Source organism: Haematobia irritans, chromosome 1 (genome assembly GCF_050003625.1).
Source record: "Haematobia irritans isolate KBUSLIRL chromosome 1, ASM5000362v1, whole genome shotgun sequence".
In the NCBI taxonomy this organism is placed as follows: domain Eukaryota; kingdom Metazoa; phylum Arthropoda; class Insecta; order Diptera; family Muscidae; genus Haematobia; species Haematobia irritans.
In genome coordinates this window covers 177,871,019-177,887,514 of record NC_134397.1, presented here as the reverse complement: position 1 = coordinate 177,887,514, position 16,496 = coordinate 177,871,019, and the positions used below count along the sequence as shown (strand labels likewise).

Below are 16,496 nucleotides of genomic sequence, written 5' to 3'. Positions count from 1 at the left end.
CATTACAATCGGTGCACTTTTTGTTCACGATTTACTGAATTGATATAAATCGCGATTTCCGTACAAAAATTTCCAATTTCAAACAAATTGGCATGAAACCAAATCGTTGGTCGGTTTATATGTGGACTATATCAATATATGAACCGATATAGCCCGTCGTCGAATTTACCCTACTTGCAGACAAAAACGAATCTTCGCCAAATATCAGGACGGTAGCGCCGTTACTGAAGGCTTAAACGTGATTACAACTGACTGATGGACGACCATGGTTATATCGTTTTAGAGTTTCTTCGTGATCAATAAACGGAATGGAAAATTTTTTATACACCCCCATCACCATAGAATGATGGATATAAAAAGTGAATTTTTGACTTTTGTATATTTATACACTTCGTGTATATAAATTACTTTTGTCAATGCTACACTGGCCAGAGACTGAACACACCAACTTTGGTATCGACACATCAGTTCCATAAAATTCTTAATTGAATCTTTCAATTTTGCTTTCCATTTGTGAAACACTTACTTTGTAGCGGCTCTTAAACCGAAACATACTTAATATAAATGCAAATGGAAATAAAACCCAAAATTATAGTGCTACTAAAATTAAAAACTTTTTAATTTATTTTCATACAATTAGTTAAATAATTAATATATTACACATTGATCAGGAAATACTGTGACAAACAAATGATTACATTATTTTTGTTTTTTTTTTCTCCATCATATCAAAATCATCGTCATATCTACAAAAAAAATAAAGACAACATTTCTGGAAATTAAAAAAAGAAGCAAAATCAAAGCGAAAGCCACAAACGAACGTACATACATAAATATTAGAACATAAACTTCAACAAAAAAATATAATATATATAAAAATATATGTTTAAAGTGAGGCCTAAATATTATACATTAAAAAATATCAAATTTATTTGTGGTATAGAAAATCTAGTTTGGCCATAAATTCGATTAGCAAAATTTATGAATTTATCGTCGCATCATCATTTACTTTAATATCAATCAATTGTTTTTTTGTAACGATTTTTTTCCCATACATAATCATTCAATGAGACGTTTTAATAATAAATAACAAAATATATAGTATATGTATATGTGAATGTGTATATAGCATACAATTTAGAATAACGAAATAAAGATGTTATCATTTAATCCACTATCACTTCTTCTTCATCATCATTCGTACCATTTCAATCGGCTATCGCTGTGTAGGGCAAGCTACTGTGTTTGGGTTTGGTCTTATTAATAAAGACCTTAATGGCTCCATTGAAATCTGCACTAACCATAACATAGCCACAACCTTTTTTATGCTGTTCAACCAAAGGATCTGGTTGATTATTAGTTTGCTATGGAAATAAAACCAAAATAAAATTAAAAATATTTGATAAAAATAAAGCATGACATCTTTTCGTTACCTTTTCTTTAGAAATCTCGTCAGGTTCTGGTTTAATAATGGCCTCTGGATGTGGAGCAAATATTGCACAAGTAACGGTAGCATTGTGAGCTTTAATGCCTTCCCAAAAATCGCTGCGATCACGACGGACCTATATTGGTGAATAAAAAGGGGTAAACCGTAAGCTCCACTCAATTGATCATCTACCCACATACACACTTACCGAACTTAATTTCGAATAATCATGATTAGTTTTCCATATATAAATACACTGATTTTCCGAACCAGCTATTATATATTTGCCATCATGACTGAAGGAGGCCTTTATTTGCGACGAGGCATTTAAATAGCCCTTATATTTACACGACAAGTTCAAATCTCTCAAGTCATACAAACGCACTCGACTATCATTCGATGTCACCACAATTTTATCCTCGCCAGGCATTGGTTCTATACCACTTATCTTACGACCAATACGATTTTTTCCCCGTGTCGAACGTACATGAATTTGTGTGTGATATTTCAATTGATCGGTATTGTAGAAAATACAACGACCATCATAGGAACCTACAACAGCAAATTGTCCATTTTGACAAAAGTTGGCAGCTGTGATTAGTTTCGTTTGGCCATCCACTTCATTCCACAAGGCTACCTTCTTATCGGGAATATTCCACAAACGTAATTTACCATCTAAACTGCCACTAAGAAAATACCGATCATCACGTGGATGAAATGCTATGGCCGTAACAAAATCAATGTGCTGAAAGCAACAAAGACACTCTTTTCGTGATATATGCCACAAGCGTACGGTTTTGTCCATGGAACTAGATAATATGAAATAATTCTTAGACCAGGAAACATCAAGTAAGTCGGAGGTATGGCCTATATAGGTACAAAAAGATTTTGGCATAAACGGACCAGTACATTTTTCAGCGGCCGTAGCCATGGCAATAGCATCTTCAGCCGAATGCTGTGAGACCAACGATTCTTGGGATGGAGTGGGTGAAGATTTTTGATCAGCATTATATTTAGTTCGCATATCCTTAAAATGTGGAAATATGCGCCAGTTTATTTTTTTTCAAAGAAATTTAGTAAATTTGATTAATTACCTGGAAGAAAGGATAGGCATCTTTAAGAACCCAAATGCGTAACACTTTATCTTGACCAGCAGTGGCTAATAAACGTCCACAGGAACTAAATTTCATACACCAAACAGCTCCAGTATGTTCCCCAGACAAGTCCTAAAAGTAAAATAGGCAGCAATATAAGATATGGTTAAATGAACTATTTTTTTTCTCTGCAAACGTTTTTACTATAAAACTAAACATGACCTCAACTTTGCTGTAAAAACTTAATAATTTAAAGATCGGAAACAAGGAACTTAAAAGATATTTACTTGCAGGCTTAAAAACGTGTCCAAATCAATTTACAAAATTTTCTTGCAAATTTTTCTTCTTAGTCAGAGATATTAATGTCTATTTCAAATAAAATAAAATTCAAGCACAATTGGCATTTCGAACAATATAGCTATAACCTATCTTCGTCCCATTATTTTGCGGTATCACAAGAAACCTTGTATTTCACACAAATCCAAACCACGGTTGCCACCCAAAAGAATCTACCAAATTTTGAAGAAAATTTTACCAAAAAAAAAAACAACTAAACCAAAAAATTGTATTTTGCAAATTTTTATTTGTTTAGAAAAGTGTTTCTATGGAAAATTTTGTCAAAATTTTATTTCTATAGAAAATTTTGTCAAAATTTTATTGCTATAGAAAATTTTATTTCTATAGAAAATTTTTGCAAATTTTTTTATAGAAATTTCTTACAACATTTTATTTCTATAGAAAATTTTGTCAAAATTTTATGTCTATAGAAAATTTTGTCAAAATTTTATTTCTATAGAAAATTTTGTCAAAATTTTATTTCTATAGAAAATTTTGTCAAAATTTTATTTCTATAGAAAATTTTTGAAAAATTTTATTTCTATAGAAAATTTTTGAAAAATTTTATTTCTATAGAAAATTTTTGCAAAATTTTATTTCCATAGAAAATTTTTGCAAATTTTTTTTTCTATAAAAAATTTTTGCAAAATTTTATTTCTGTAGAAAATTTTGTCAAAATTTTATTTCTATAGAAAATTTTGTCAAATTTTTTTTTTCCATAGAAAATTTTTCCAGAATTTTATTTCTATAGAAAATTTTGTCAAAATGTTATTTCTATTGAAAATTTTATTTCTATAGAAAATTTTGTCAAAATTTTTTTTCTATAGAAAATTTTGTCAAAATTTTTTTTCTATAGAAAATTTTGCCAGAATTTTATTTCTATAGAAAATTTTGACATAATGTTATTTCTATTGAAAATTTTGTCAAAATTTTATTTCTATAGAAAATTTTGTCAATATTTTGTTTCTATAGAAAATTTGGCAAAATATTATTTCTATAGAAATTTTTTGCAAAATTTTATTTGTATAGAAAATGTTTGCAAAATTTTATTTGTCAGAAAATTTGTTCAAAATTTTATTTCTATAGAAAATTTTGTCAAAATTTTATTTCTATAGAAAATTTAGTCAAAATTTTATTTCTATAGAATTTTTTTGCAAAAATTTATTTCTATATAATTTTTTTGCAACATTTTATTTCTATAGATTTTTTTTTGCAAAATTTTATTTGTATAGAAAATTTTTGCAAAATTTTATTTCTATAGAAAATGTTGTCAAAATGTTATTTCTATATATTTTTTTTGCAACATTTTATTTCTATAGATTTTTTTTTGCAAAATTTTATTTGTATAGAAAATTTTTGCAAAATTTTATTTCTATAGAAAATTTTTGCAAAATTTTATTTCTATAGAAAATGTTGTCAAAATGTTATTTCTAGAGAAAATTTTGCCAAAATGTTATTTCTATCGAAAATTTTATTTCTATAGAAAATTTTGTCAAAATTTTATTTCTATAGAAAATGTTGTCAAACTTTTATTTCTATAGAAAATTTTGTCAAAATTTTATTTCTATAGAAAATTTTTCCAAAAATTTTTTTTTTCTATAGAAAACTTTTGCAAAATTTTATATCTATAGAAAATTTTGTCATAATTTTATTTCTATAGAAATTGTTTTGCAAAAATTTATTTCTATTTAATTTGTTTGCAAAATTTTATTTCTATAGATTTTTTTTCTAAAATTTTTTTTGTATAGAAAATTTTTGCAAAATTTTATTTCTATAGAAAATTTTTGCAAAATTTTATTTCTATAGAAAATGTTGTCAAAATGTTATTTCTATATATTTTTTTTGCAACATTTTATTTCTATAGATTTTTTTTTTGCAAAATTTTATTTGTATAGAAAAGTTTTGCAAAATTTTATTTCTATAGAAAATTTTTGCAAAATTTTATTTCTATAGAAAATGTTGTCAAAATGTTATTTCTAGAGAAAATTTTGTCAAAATGTTATTTCTATCGAAAGTTTTATTTCTATAGAAAATTTTGTCAAAATTTTATTTCTATAGAAAGTTTTGTCAAACTTTTATTTCTATAGAAAATTTTGTCAAAATTTTATTTCTATAGAAAATTTTTCCAAAAATTTTTTTTTTCTATAGAAAACTTTATGACAAAATTTTCTATAGATATAAAATTTTGCCATAATTTTATTTCTATAGAAATTGTTTTGCAAAAATTTATTTCTATATAATTTGTTTGCAAAATTTTATTTCTATAGATTTTTTTTCCAAAATTTTTTTTGTATAGAAAATTTTTGCAAAATTTTATTTCTATAGACAATTTTTGCAAAATTTTATTTCTATAGACAATTTTTGCAAAATTTTATTTCTATAGAAAATTTTGTCAAAAATTTTATTTCTATAGAAAATTCTGTCAAAATTTAATTTCTATAGAATATTTTGTCAAAATTTAATTTCTATAGAAAATTTTGTCAGAATTTTATTTTTATAGAAAATCAAATTCCTGGAGAAAATTACAACTTCCAACTCATTAAAACTCACCTGCACATGTTGTAACTTGGTGAATTCATACGGTCCTTTGTTCGTCGATGATGCTTTTATTTTAATATTTTGCTCAGGATTCATGACATCAACAATATCGGCCACATCTTCTTTATGACGAGCATGGCTAACCTCTGAGGCCAAGGATTTTGCTTTGTCCACCGTCTTTCGCATAGTTGAACCGAAAAATCGCTTAATTTTTGCAGTTTTCTTCTTCAAACGGCTACCATCTTCAGTCTCACCCTCGTCCTCCTCTTGTGGCTGTCCCTCACTACTTGGTGGTATACCAATGACACTCTCATCATCAGATTCCTTTTGTGTCACCTCTAAATGTGATGTTAGCTTATGAATATGCAACGATAAAGGATTCCAACCCTCTGGCACAGGAGGAGACCGAACTTCGGACAATGGCATTGTTTCGCCAGTTTCAAGATTTGTTACTGGCACTTGTTCGAGTATTTCTATATCGGATAATTGTTTACCAGAATTCGTTCTTATACGAACATCAATATTCATTTGTTTTAAAACGTCTTCATCGCCGGCAGATTTGCGGCGTTCCTTATCACTACTGGAACGATAAATTAATGAGGGATACCTAAATGTGAGAAGAAAAAAAGACAAACAAAAAGAACAATTTAGTTATATAGTGAGAATTCGTATATAGTTACATACATAGCCGAATTCACTCTGCAAATTGTAGCATTTAATTTTCAGTTTGAATTCGAGATACATTTAATTGATGTTTAACTATTTTCTAAATGAACTTTAGTTGGAAACAATCACTAAACATTGCAATATGTGTTCCAATAGAGTTAAGTATTACCTTCTATTTAAAAATCAGCTCCCGTATTAGCTGTCTTTTTAATGGGACCTCAATTTAATTGGATCAATTAATTAACTACAGCATTTAATAGAGTGAACGGCGTATATTTGGCCAAGATTATGTTGTAACATATTTATTTTATTGTTATTAGATTTTCTTCGGCAGTTTCGGAAAAAAGTAGATTAGTTAACAAACAACCAAATTATTTTAGCAGATTTTTTTGTAGTCTCTATTAATAGAATTAAATAATTAATAAGTATTTGAAAAAAGACAATTGTTGGTAAAACCATTTCGAGAACTGATTTGAAAACGTCCACAAGAAGGTAAATAATTGAATTTTGATGCGATTATGATGAACCAGCAATACTTAAAGCTCTAACATGGATATTATAAAACAAAAAGACAACACAAACTTGATTTGCAAACACCACGGCTTATTTACTAAGGTTGTCAATCTATAAACAATGAAAATATCGAATAGATTGCTGCAAACAAAAGATAAGTAATAGACATACATTTATTGTGGCTAAAGTTCATTTATATATGTATTCGATATATTGTTATTTTTTATAGTTTTCTCTTAGTATTATTTTCATTGTGGTTCTTAAAAAGACAAAATTTAAGATAAAATCCACAACTGATTTATTTTTTTATCGTTCTAAAATCATGCATTTCATTTTATGTATTGCCAACATTCTCATATCAATTAGTATATCCCGTTTCTATTTTCATTAAAATTAAAAAGGATCTTGTATAGCTTAGTTCGAATGATTTGGCCATCCTCTCTCTAGCCGTATACAAATGGCGCGAATAGCGGAATTATAGTAAGGTCAAATGTTAAGAAAATTCGCCTTCTAAGGGATTTAATCGCTTTTGACTAATGTTTTTAGTGTATTGTCGGAGTTGAATAGCATAACCCATGAAGTTCAATCGTTGCGAAACGGGAGGTGTGATGCTCTGCGTTATCACGAAAAGGCATGTTTTTAGGCAAAGTTAAGCCTATTCTTTCAATTGAATCGACACAATAATTCGATATAGGGAATCAGCCTGATAATTCGGCCTTATCGATCTTAGAAAATGGTAGACATCACCTGTCCGACGGGACACTCTTCCCATTCTTCGAAAAACTTTCGTCAGGTGTAGTCCATTGAACGGTTGTGAAAAAGTCTCACCATTGCGTTTGTTCTATGGAATGAGCATATTTTGGAATGCTTACTGTCTAAGCTAACTCGCGCGCACTTTCAATCGGATGCCTGCCTATAAAAGATCATGGATCTCTATGGCATTAACTGGTACTCATCAAAAACCGACAGCGACTACGAAACTTATTAAAAAACAAAATCGAATCCAGTTATTTCACTGCTAGAAATTTGAGAATATCCGCCACAAAATCCCCAGAAACACTATTCACTAGAGTGACCGCAACTTAATGGGGCAAAAAAATGTCGGAATCTTGTTCGCCTTAACCCCACAAAACGAATCCCCTTTCCAGATATTGGTATAGCCAATTTTGAGCCCGATTTAACGACGTTAACACGTGCCTCTCGTCGCTCAAAATTTGAACAAACTAATGTTTTGGACAAAAAGTTGACGTATTGAGCCATAACTCGAGAACGATAAATAATAAAAAACACGCACGATATCACAAACGATAGGTTATTTTGTCCTTAAAAATGTATGTTATGAACAAAATTGTTGTAACTCTGAGTCAAACCGAGTTACGTACTTTGGTACTTCAACTGGTGTCCAGATCTAACGACTCTACGACAAGGGTGGGGTGCGTCCAGAGTGATCTGGTGGTGAGTCGGGTAGGTTTAGCTGGGTAAGCGAAAAGGTGACGAGTGTCATGTGGGACACACATCAGCAACGCTGCTATCAATCACTGATAAGTAGGAATTGAGGAGGCTGCACTTGCCTGATCTTAATTGTGCTAAAACCACCCTTGTCTGCCGTGAGAGGTCTCTTCCCTCCGGTGCTATGGGCGGTGGTCGGACTCCGATAACAGGATTAACCTTGTAGCTTCTCACCGCTTCAGCTACAGTATCCTCATGAATCCTGTTCAGAGCTGTCTGATATGCTGCCTGATCTAGAGGCTCACTTTTGTAACGCTGGATCTCGCACTCTAGAAGGTGAAGATCAACCCTTACATTCCCGCGAGGAGGTTGCCTATACACAAAATGTGGATTTGGATGACAACTTCGATAGAAACCCAAGAGGTACTGCTTTGACAACATGTAATTGTGCCGACGCACCGGGATGATCTTGGTCTCCGCATAAAGGTAATCCAGGGGGGGGGTGTACTGCGGAGACATCCTGTTGCAGATCTAAGGGCAGCGTTCTGACAGGTTTGGATGTTATTCCACTGCATGTCGCTTGTTTGAGGTGTCCACACTGGCGCTTCATAGCCAATTGCCTTATAAGTAGTCAAAAAGGTTTTTTTGTCCTCACCCCAAGTGCTGCAGGCAAGCGACATGAGGTCCTTGTTTCTACAATTTGTGATAAGCTCGGACGTATAAACAAGTTCCCCACGTGGCTGGGTTGTTACCACAATAATCATCCTTATGGATAGACAACCACAAATAATGTAATGGTGGACCTACATTATCTAGAGCGTGAGATCCAGCTTTATAAAAGAGAGCCTCTAGATCAGGTACCACCAAGAGCTCGACCAAGGGCAGCCGCCTCAATTCCTACCTATCAGATTAGTTGACGTGTGTCCCATCTGCAACCAAGGTTACATGACACGCGTCATAATTTCGCTTGCCCAGCTAAACCTAATCGACTCACCATTGGATCACTCTGGATACAAACTGATGTACCAAAGCATAAAATAAAAAATGTATGAAATCACAAATAACTGTTACAACAACAACTCTTTTCCAAAATTAAAAAAAAAAATTTTTGATTTTTATTGCAATCCTTAGAACAAAGGAAAACTTTGTCGAAAACACGTTCTCGTACTAAAGAATATCAAAAAAGTTCAACTGGCAGCGAAATATTCTGATCCTGAAATAATTACACATATAGACAATCATCGAATAGATCGGATTTTGGAGAAAAAAAACATAAAGTAGATTTCTAAATTCTTGGAAAATTAAAAAGGGTGGTTCCTACGAAAGGGGTTAATTTCTGGAATAATATAAAGATGAAAATCAATTTTTCGACCAAAAACCCCGAAGACGACCAACTGGCTATGGAATTTTTGAAAATCGGTCTATACTAAAGATTATGAAATGGCCACTAGAATTGGCTGACAAATTTAGAATTAGGCTTGTATAGATTTGAATCTAGCATTTTCTTTTCAATGAAACAATTAATAAAGATTCTTAATCTACTTTGCCAAAAAAGAGCTGGAATATGTATTCTGACGTAAATAGCATGTTTCGATATCAGGCTAACAGAAAAGCTCTTTTTTTCTAAAATGTCACTAAAATGCCGCGATGCCAAAGGAAGGATTTTTAATAATTGTAAAAATCGAAAGTCGACACGAATTTTTAAAAAGATTCGAAAAATCGATTTTCCCAATCTGGAAGTGTTGAAAAGTTGTAAAAAATTTGATTTAAATCGTAAAACCTTTGGAAACAATTAAAACTTCCACTTGTTTGATATCGAATCACTTTCTTATGAAATAAAGAAAATGTGAACGGATGTGAAACTCAAAAAAACAACAACAAATCGAATGCATATTCATACCCATGCCATTGGTTTTAAATTATGACAAATATTTCGTTTAAATAAATGATATGTCTTACCTTGTACCGCTTCCCAAACTGTTCGATCCGGTGCCTAATTTCGGTCTTGGACTATTATTATCACTAAATATACGTTCAATGCGTTCCATTTCTTCCAAGGTTGGGCCTTCAGCCTTATTGGATTGCTCATCTCGTGGTTTGACCACATACCCACCTTGGGTGGCTTTATATAGATTTAAACTCTGTGAAGGATCAATGGAGCTATACAAAGAAGATATTTAAAAAAATTAGTAAAAAATCTGAGCTTCGTTACTTTCATTATTTTGCAACCTACCTTACGCGACCAGGTGCAGAATTACTTTTAGCAGAATTCGATGGACTAGGCTTAGAGTAGACAGATGTGGAACTATTACCAAGAGAATGTGATATACGATTTATAGAACCTCCTATGGCTGCGGTAGTTACTGGACGTGCATTACATATTGACATTTGACTCAAAGAAGTGCCTGATGCGGATACTACGGTATTACTGGAAACATTAACAGACGAACAGGCTGAGGAAACATTACCGCCTAAGGCACTAATACTAGTAAGGACACCTCCCGCGCCACCCAGTGTCATGGGCATAGTAGCCGATGTTGTTATACCACCGCTACTACCGCCAGCGCAAATGGCAGCATTTCCAACTCCAGTTGTTATGCTTGTTGTACCACTTCCAGCGATGCTATTTTGTAAGGAACTCGTTTCATTCCAACTTTTTTCGATTTCCTTCACCAAATCGTCTCTTAATCTTTGTTGGACATCGCGAACACTTTTAACAGACCGTGTATCACTATCCGTATCTGTATCTACTGTTGGCAAACGCATGCCATCATTCATATTAAAATGATCCGACGAACTTGAAGATCCTTTTTTCGACTTCTTTTTTCGTCTAGGTGGCGCAACGGGTCCACTAGATGTAATAGAATCCGTAGTTTTAGAATGGGCCAATTTCGTACTTGCTATTACGTCAGGTTCTTGCAATGTTACGGGGGCGGCATCAGTGGCACCCCCAAAACTAGAAGTTGTCGCTGGTGGTGTTGCAAATGCACGACTACTGCTTGTTTCATTTTGACTAGGTGGAATGCTTGCAGACTTTAGGCTGCTAAGAGTCGACGAAGACCCACTATTCACCAATTGGTTCTGCTGAAGGCGTTGCTGTTGCTGGCTACTATTAGCGAAATATTCACGATCAATGCTCATCGAAGATGGATCAATGCTCCCCGCTAATATTCGCCCAACCCGACCTAAAGATGTCATACTTTGTACACTCATGGCATCATTTTCCACCACCTTAAATGGATGAGTGGGGCGATTCGCAAATACCCCATCTGTTGAACTATTCTGCTCCGCCAAAAAATATACCATAGAAGAAAGAGTTATAGGTTTAGGAAAAAGAAAGAAAAGAAGAAAGTTAAAAGAAAATACAGAATTAAATTCGATGTAGTCAAACATTGAGTATACCTGAGAATCAGGCGTTAATGTATTTCCAGGATTATCATCTTCATCGTTTTGCATGTATTGACGTAATTCATCAAAACGCTGTCTACCATACTGTCGGACCGGTCGATTATGATTGTAATACGAGTGAAATGTCAATGGACAAATCATATATAAGAAGACAATCACAAGGTGGTCAAGGTGAATGGTTTACATGAAAAAAAATAAGGAAAGCAAAAAGTTTACACATAAATACATACGGAAATATGCTCTAACAAAATAATATGAAATACAAAGGAAAACTATAAGAACAAAAGAAATGAGAAAATAGAATAAACGTAAAAGTTATCTACACACATATATATACTATCTCAAACAATTGTCCGTACACCAAACGATTAAAGCTATATTCCATTGTATCTCAGAAACTATAGGGCTCATTCGTTTCAAGTAAATTTTATATTAAATATCAAGCTTGAATAATTATTTTCTATTTCATACCAAAAAAAACAAAGATCGAATAAAATCAATTTATCTATTTTCTAATATACGATGAAATATATTTTCAACGGTTTGGTGTACGGACAATTGCTTGAGACAGTGTATGTATAATAAATATACCACCCCATAGGTAATGAAAAACTTGTCAATATTTTCGGAAGTAACAAAAAGATGAATTCCAATTCCAACTTAATATGGATATGTCACATGACAGATGTACTTCACTTAAGCAATATTTTTATCGCTTATTACCATTGAAATATTCCAACAGGAATTGAAATATGATCGAAAGTCGACATTTTGCAAATGGAGGTAGAATTTTTAGAAAGAGTTGAAAAGTTTGTGATTATGAATAGAAAGAAAATTCAACAAAAATTCTTTAAATAAACGTAGTTGTTTTTTTAACTCAATTATAAATTAATCTTCTTAGACGTTGGTTAAAGTCGGTTAGTCAACATTTGATATAGTCTAAAAAGTTTCACGTATAACATGTTGGTCAAAATCTACACACCAATTTTCAATGCCATTAAAATCAAAAATTTGACTTTAAAGTCTAAAACTCTATTTTAGTTATCTACCCTAGGGGGCAGTAATCAGAATTCTAAATTTAACCCTTAGGACAAGTCAACTTTTCATAAAGACAATTTCCGGATTATGTAAAGGTTGAAGTTTGAAACCTTTTAAAAAGTCGACTTTTAACTTTAATTTTGGAGAAGTAGACTTTCGACCTTTCCGATTATTATGCCCTACACCATCGAGTATAACTTTGTCATTCGAATAGCAATATTGCTCTTAGATCCCATATATTATATACATTCTTGATCATGGTGAAAATCAGAGTCGATGTAGTCATGTCCGTCCGTCCGTGTGTTGACATTATGGTAGCTTTCGAACGAAGCAATCTATCGGCTTCAAACAAGGCGCAAATAGTTGGTACTGATGTAGGTCGAATGGAACATATTTACGTATAGCCCTCCTATGAAAAGATTTCCAGATTTGACTTTTTGAGCCACCTGGCTCATCCTGTTGAAATTCGACACGTGATGTCAGTAGACGTGATCTAATTAACACGGAGATATTGTTCCATATTAGAGGTGTGCACCTGACGTGAAATTGTCGTGCCTGAAGGCTCAAACGAAAAAGTTTCCGTAGTCAGTGTATTCGTGAGTAAAATATTACTCAATTACACCCTCTAGTCCATTTTAGTCCATTACTATACATAGCCCCCACATGATCCATCCTCAGACTTTTTTTGTTTTTGTATGCAATACATACAAAAAATGGTCCAAATTGGTAAATAATTAAAAAATTGTATCCATAATTAGCAGTCACATACAAATTCATCCATTTGATTTTCAAATCTCTTATACTATCAGAAAATAATATTTTTCAATAACGAATCATCTATTTAATTTTTAATTATAAATTATAATAGTAAGAAACCCACTCAACAGACATTAATTCAAAATATTGTACTCTTAGAGGATTATTGGCTTGTGAAAAGCAATGATTACTACAAGAGTTCCTCGATCTGGCCACAAGCTGAAGTACCAAAGCGTATAACAAAAAAATGGATGAAATCACAATAAACTGTTACAACAACAACAACAAGAGTTGCAAGTTGACTGTAAATTGTGTGCTTAAAATACCTGTCAGAACTCTACACTCAGTAGAGTGATAGGATGTCTCCACAGTAATTAAATACAATTAAAGTAAACGTGTTGATTTTCAATTCCATTTATTTTTAATAGAAATCCTTCAAGGCCAATGTATTTTATTTAGCACCAAACTTAGGTAACAGTTGTGTCGAAATTTGAATGATCTTTGGACACATAATGTCAACGTTGTTCCAATTGTATATCCCGGATGTTGTTATTGCCCTAATGTAGATGTCTAAATCATTTCCCGATTCAAATTTATCATGTATTTTGATTTTCCAAGTCAACATTGGATTACAACAAACAGCATTTTAAACGCAAATAACTAAAATTCAGGTTTGCACATCAGCTGATTGTTTTCTTTCACGATGATCCTTGTGTCATTGATCTCAGCGTCGTCGCCATTTTTGTAGTTTTGGAAGCTTTAACTGTCCTCGAATATATATCCACAATTTTCCGCGTCAAATTAAATATATTTTCTTGATTTTCCGATTTAGAATTGCGTCAGAAATAAAAATGTTTTAAACCGAAAAAATCATCTGATTGTTTTCTAGTGATATCGGCCTTTTATTACTCAGTATTGTAATTGGTACAAAAAGTAATCGTCGTCTTCGCCGTCGCCATCACCACTTCGCAGGAATACCAAATGAATGACGAGACGACTTAAAAGCGACAGACGACAAAAAGCGACGGCGAGAGCGAGGGTGACTTCAGGAATAAGGGTGAATGTTTCGACATGATCGTCACTCTTATTCGGCATACCTGTTTCTAGAATCTTTAGAATTCTCATGGTCCTATACTCATTCGGGTCATCTACAGGGTTTTCTTCTCGCTCTTCTTGTGCTCTCAGTTCCCATTCCTCCCTATTGGACTTTACCTCTAAGTTTAGCTCATCCTCACTGAATGAACGACAACGTCGTGCACTATGAGAACTACAGCTTTTAGACACGCTTAAACTTTCGGAAATATTTCTATGATTGCTTGAGGTGATATACCTTCCCTGTACTATCTTGACAATTGACGGAAATCCATCGGAAATTTCCGTCCATATAGCGGATAGATATCCACTTTTCAGTAATGAGTCACGAGAATACTGAACCAAGCGGTGAGATATATTCTGTTTTGCTCCCTTGGTACAGCCGTCCAATCTCCTACGTAGCATGATTAATAGCAACGTAAGTGTCGTGACAAAATCATTCTGAGAACAGGTAAAAATATCCAACGTGAAACAGTATTGTTAAAGCACAACAAGGGCAGAGGATTATTGAAATTTTCACAAATGTTATCAGTGTTGGCGACAACCATTGTATTAGTTCTTGCTTTTTAGAACTGATTGTAGAAGATTTCTAAGAACCGAATTAACCACACTAATTACACTCATTAAAAATGTGTATGTTGGTCTTGCCAATTATTTTCGTACGTTTAGAAACGATAGTGTTGTATAGTTTGTTTGTTTTTTTTTTAATAGCAATAGTTTTGGTCAAATTCATTTGGCGAAGCATTGTGAACTTTCACTGAAATACCTGCTGTGTCCATAAACACCACACAAAGACTCCATTCAAATCATTCCCCCCTCTCTTGATTGTGTTAGGAACGAAATCACAAAGGCTTTTTTACATTGTAATCGGGGCCTACATGTCAACGCTATTGTCTATTTTCGAAAATGACATCAAATACTTACAGTGGCCTGCACTGGTTTTGGTTCAACGAAAACATCTTGCTTTGTGCATCGTGCACTCAAACTACTGCTGGGACTACTTGTGGCCGGAGTGACAGTGCCAATGGGTGTGGCGTCACTGTCCGAAGAAGCGACTCTAACCGCAGGATCGGGGTATATAAATTCCTGAGGTGCTTGAGAGTTGTCAATGATAGATTTGCGGCTGAAATTATAAATATGGTGTAACAGAAGTGAGTTAACTTTCCATAGACAGTATGCATATGTAAAGAAATAAATAATTGCTAAACATCGTATATGGAATATGCAAGTGTATATGTACGCATGTATGTTCTTTTAATGAAAGGACAGACAGACATATCCAAACACACGCATGAATGGATGAATACATTCATTGTATGATTGGTGATTTGCACATATATCATTCTTACCTTAGTGTTGACACCCTATTGGGTGTAGAATCTTCCGCATCGAAAAATTCTTCGGAGCTGTCGGAATCGGTTCCTTGTTTACTCATATTTTTGTTTCGTTTACACTTGAAATTTGCAAATAAATAACAAAAAGCATCTGGTTGACTCGAAAAGGGTGATGGTCTGTTTTGTTTAATTTTTTTCAGCTTCTTCTTCTTCTTGCTTTGTTTTACGTCATTGTTTCTTTTCTACGTCGACCACATCAATCAAAGTTAATAAAACAAACATTTGCAAATCGAAAATTCAATGTTCTCAATGTATTATGTTGCTCTTCCACGTATTTAATAGTTTTTTTAGTTTTTGCAATGATAAGTAACAACAAACTTTTCAATTAAATGGTAGTGACTATGAAAGATGCTCGCAGCTTGAAGTACACCACTGGTTTTTTCAGTGTTGTTAAGTGACACTAAATTCCAGTAGAATGTCAAAACAAAGCAAATGTATACAAACATCACAATCAAACATTGTAGTCGGTGTATTTTCGGCAACGGCGACGAAAAACTTCAAATAAACACAGGGTTGAGCATTTTTCATATGGCAGGGTATACCAAAAAGGTAAAATTGGTAGCCAGCTGATTGCAATTCTGTTTTATTTTGACAGACCATTCCTGTCATTCCTGCGACGAAAAACTTCCAATAAACACAGGGTTGAGCATTTTTCATATAGCAGGGTATACCAAAAAGGTAAAATTGGTAGCCAGCTGATTGCAATTCTGTTTTATTTTGTCAGACCATTCCTGTCAGTTGTTGCGTTTATGTTGTAGTAATTCGTTTTATATATATATATATATA

At 32.8% G+C, this 16,496-nt stretch overlaps 1 protein-coding gene across 2 annotated transcripts; it reads right to left on the bottom strand.

The window, feature by feature from the left end:
• Nucleotides 1-589: 589 nt before the first annotated feature.
• LOC142222167 (uncharacterized) lies at nt 590-16,101 on the bottom strand. 2 transcript variants are annotated; one of them, XM_075292166.1, is made up of 10 exons: nt 15,666-16,101; nt 15,241-15,439; nt 11,425-11,514; nt 10,256-11,304; nt 9,982-10,182; nt 5,407-6,001; nt 2,521-2,652; nt 1,635-2,453; nt 1,434-1,562; nt 590-1,364 (listed from the first exon to the last, which is right to left on the bottom strand). In XM_075292166.1, exons 1-10 carry the CDS (start codon nt 15,749-15,751, stop codon nt 1,209-1,211), a joined length of 3,456 nt encoding a protein of 1,151 aa, XP_075148281.1. In that variant the 5' UTR covers nt 15,752-16,101; the 3' UTR covers nt 590-1,208. The 2 variants fall into 2 exon arrangements, with proteins under 2 accessions (XP_075148281.1, XP_075148282.1); XM_075292167.1 differs by lacking the exon at nt 11,425-11,514.
• Nucleotides 16,102-16,496: the final 395 nt, after the last annotated feature.

What these genes read in the sequence shown, in the direction of transcription:
- LOC142222167 (XM_075292166.1), bottom strand. Translation starts at nt 15,751, where the DNA reads ATGAGTAAACAAGGAACCGATTCCGACAGCTCCGAAGAATTTTTCGAT. An exon ending in AATAGGGTGTCAACACTAAG is followed by an intron (nt 15,440 to 15,665) that starts GTAAGAATGATA and finishes TTATAATTTCAG; the next exon opens with CCGCAAATCTATCATTGACA. An exon ending in ATTATTCGAAATTAAGTTCG is followed by an intron (nt 1,563 to 1,634) that starts GTAAGTGTGTAT and finishes TCACCAATATAG; the next exon opens with GTCCGTCGTGATCGCAGCGA.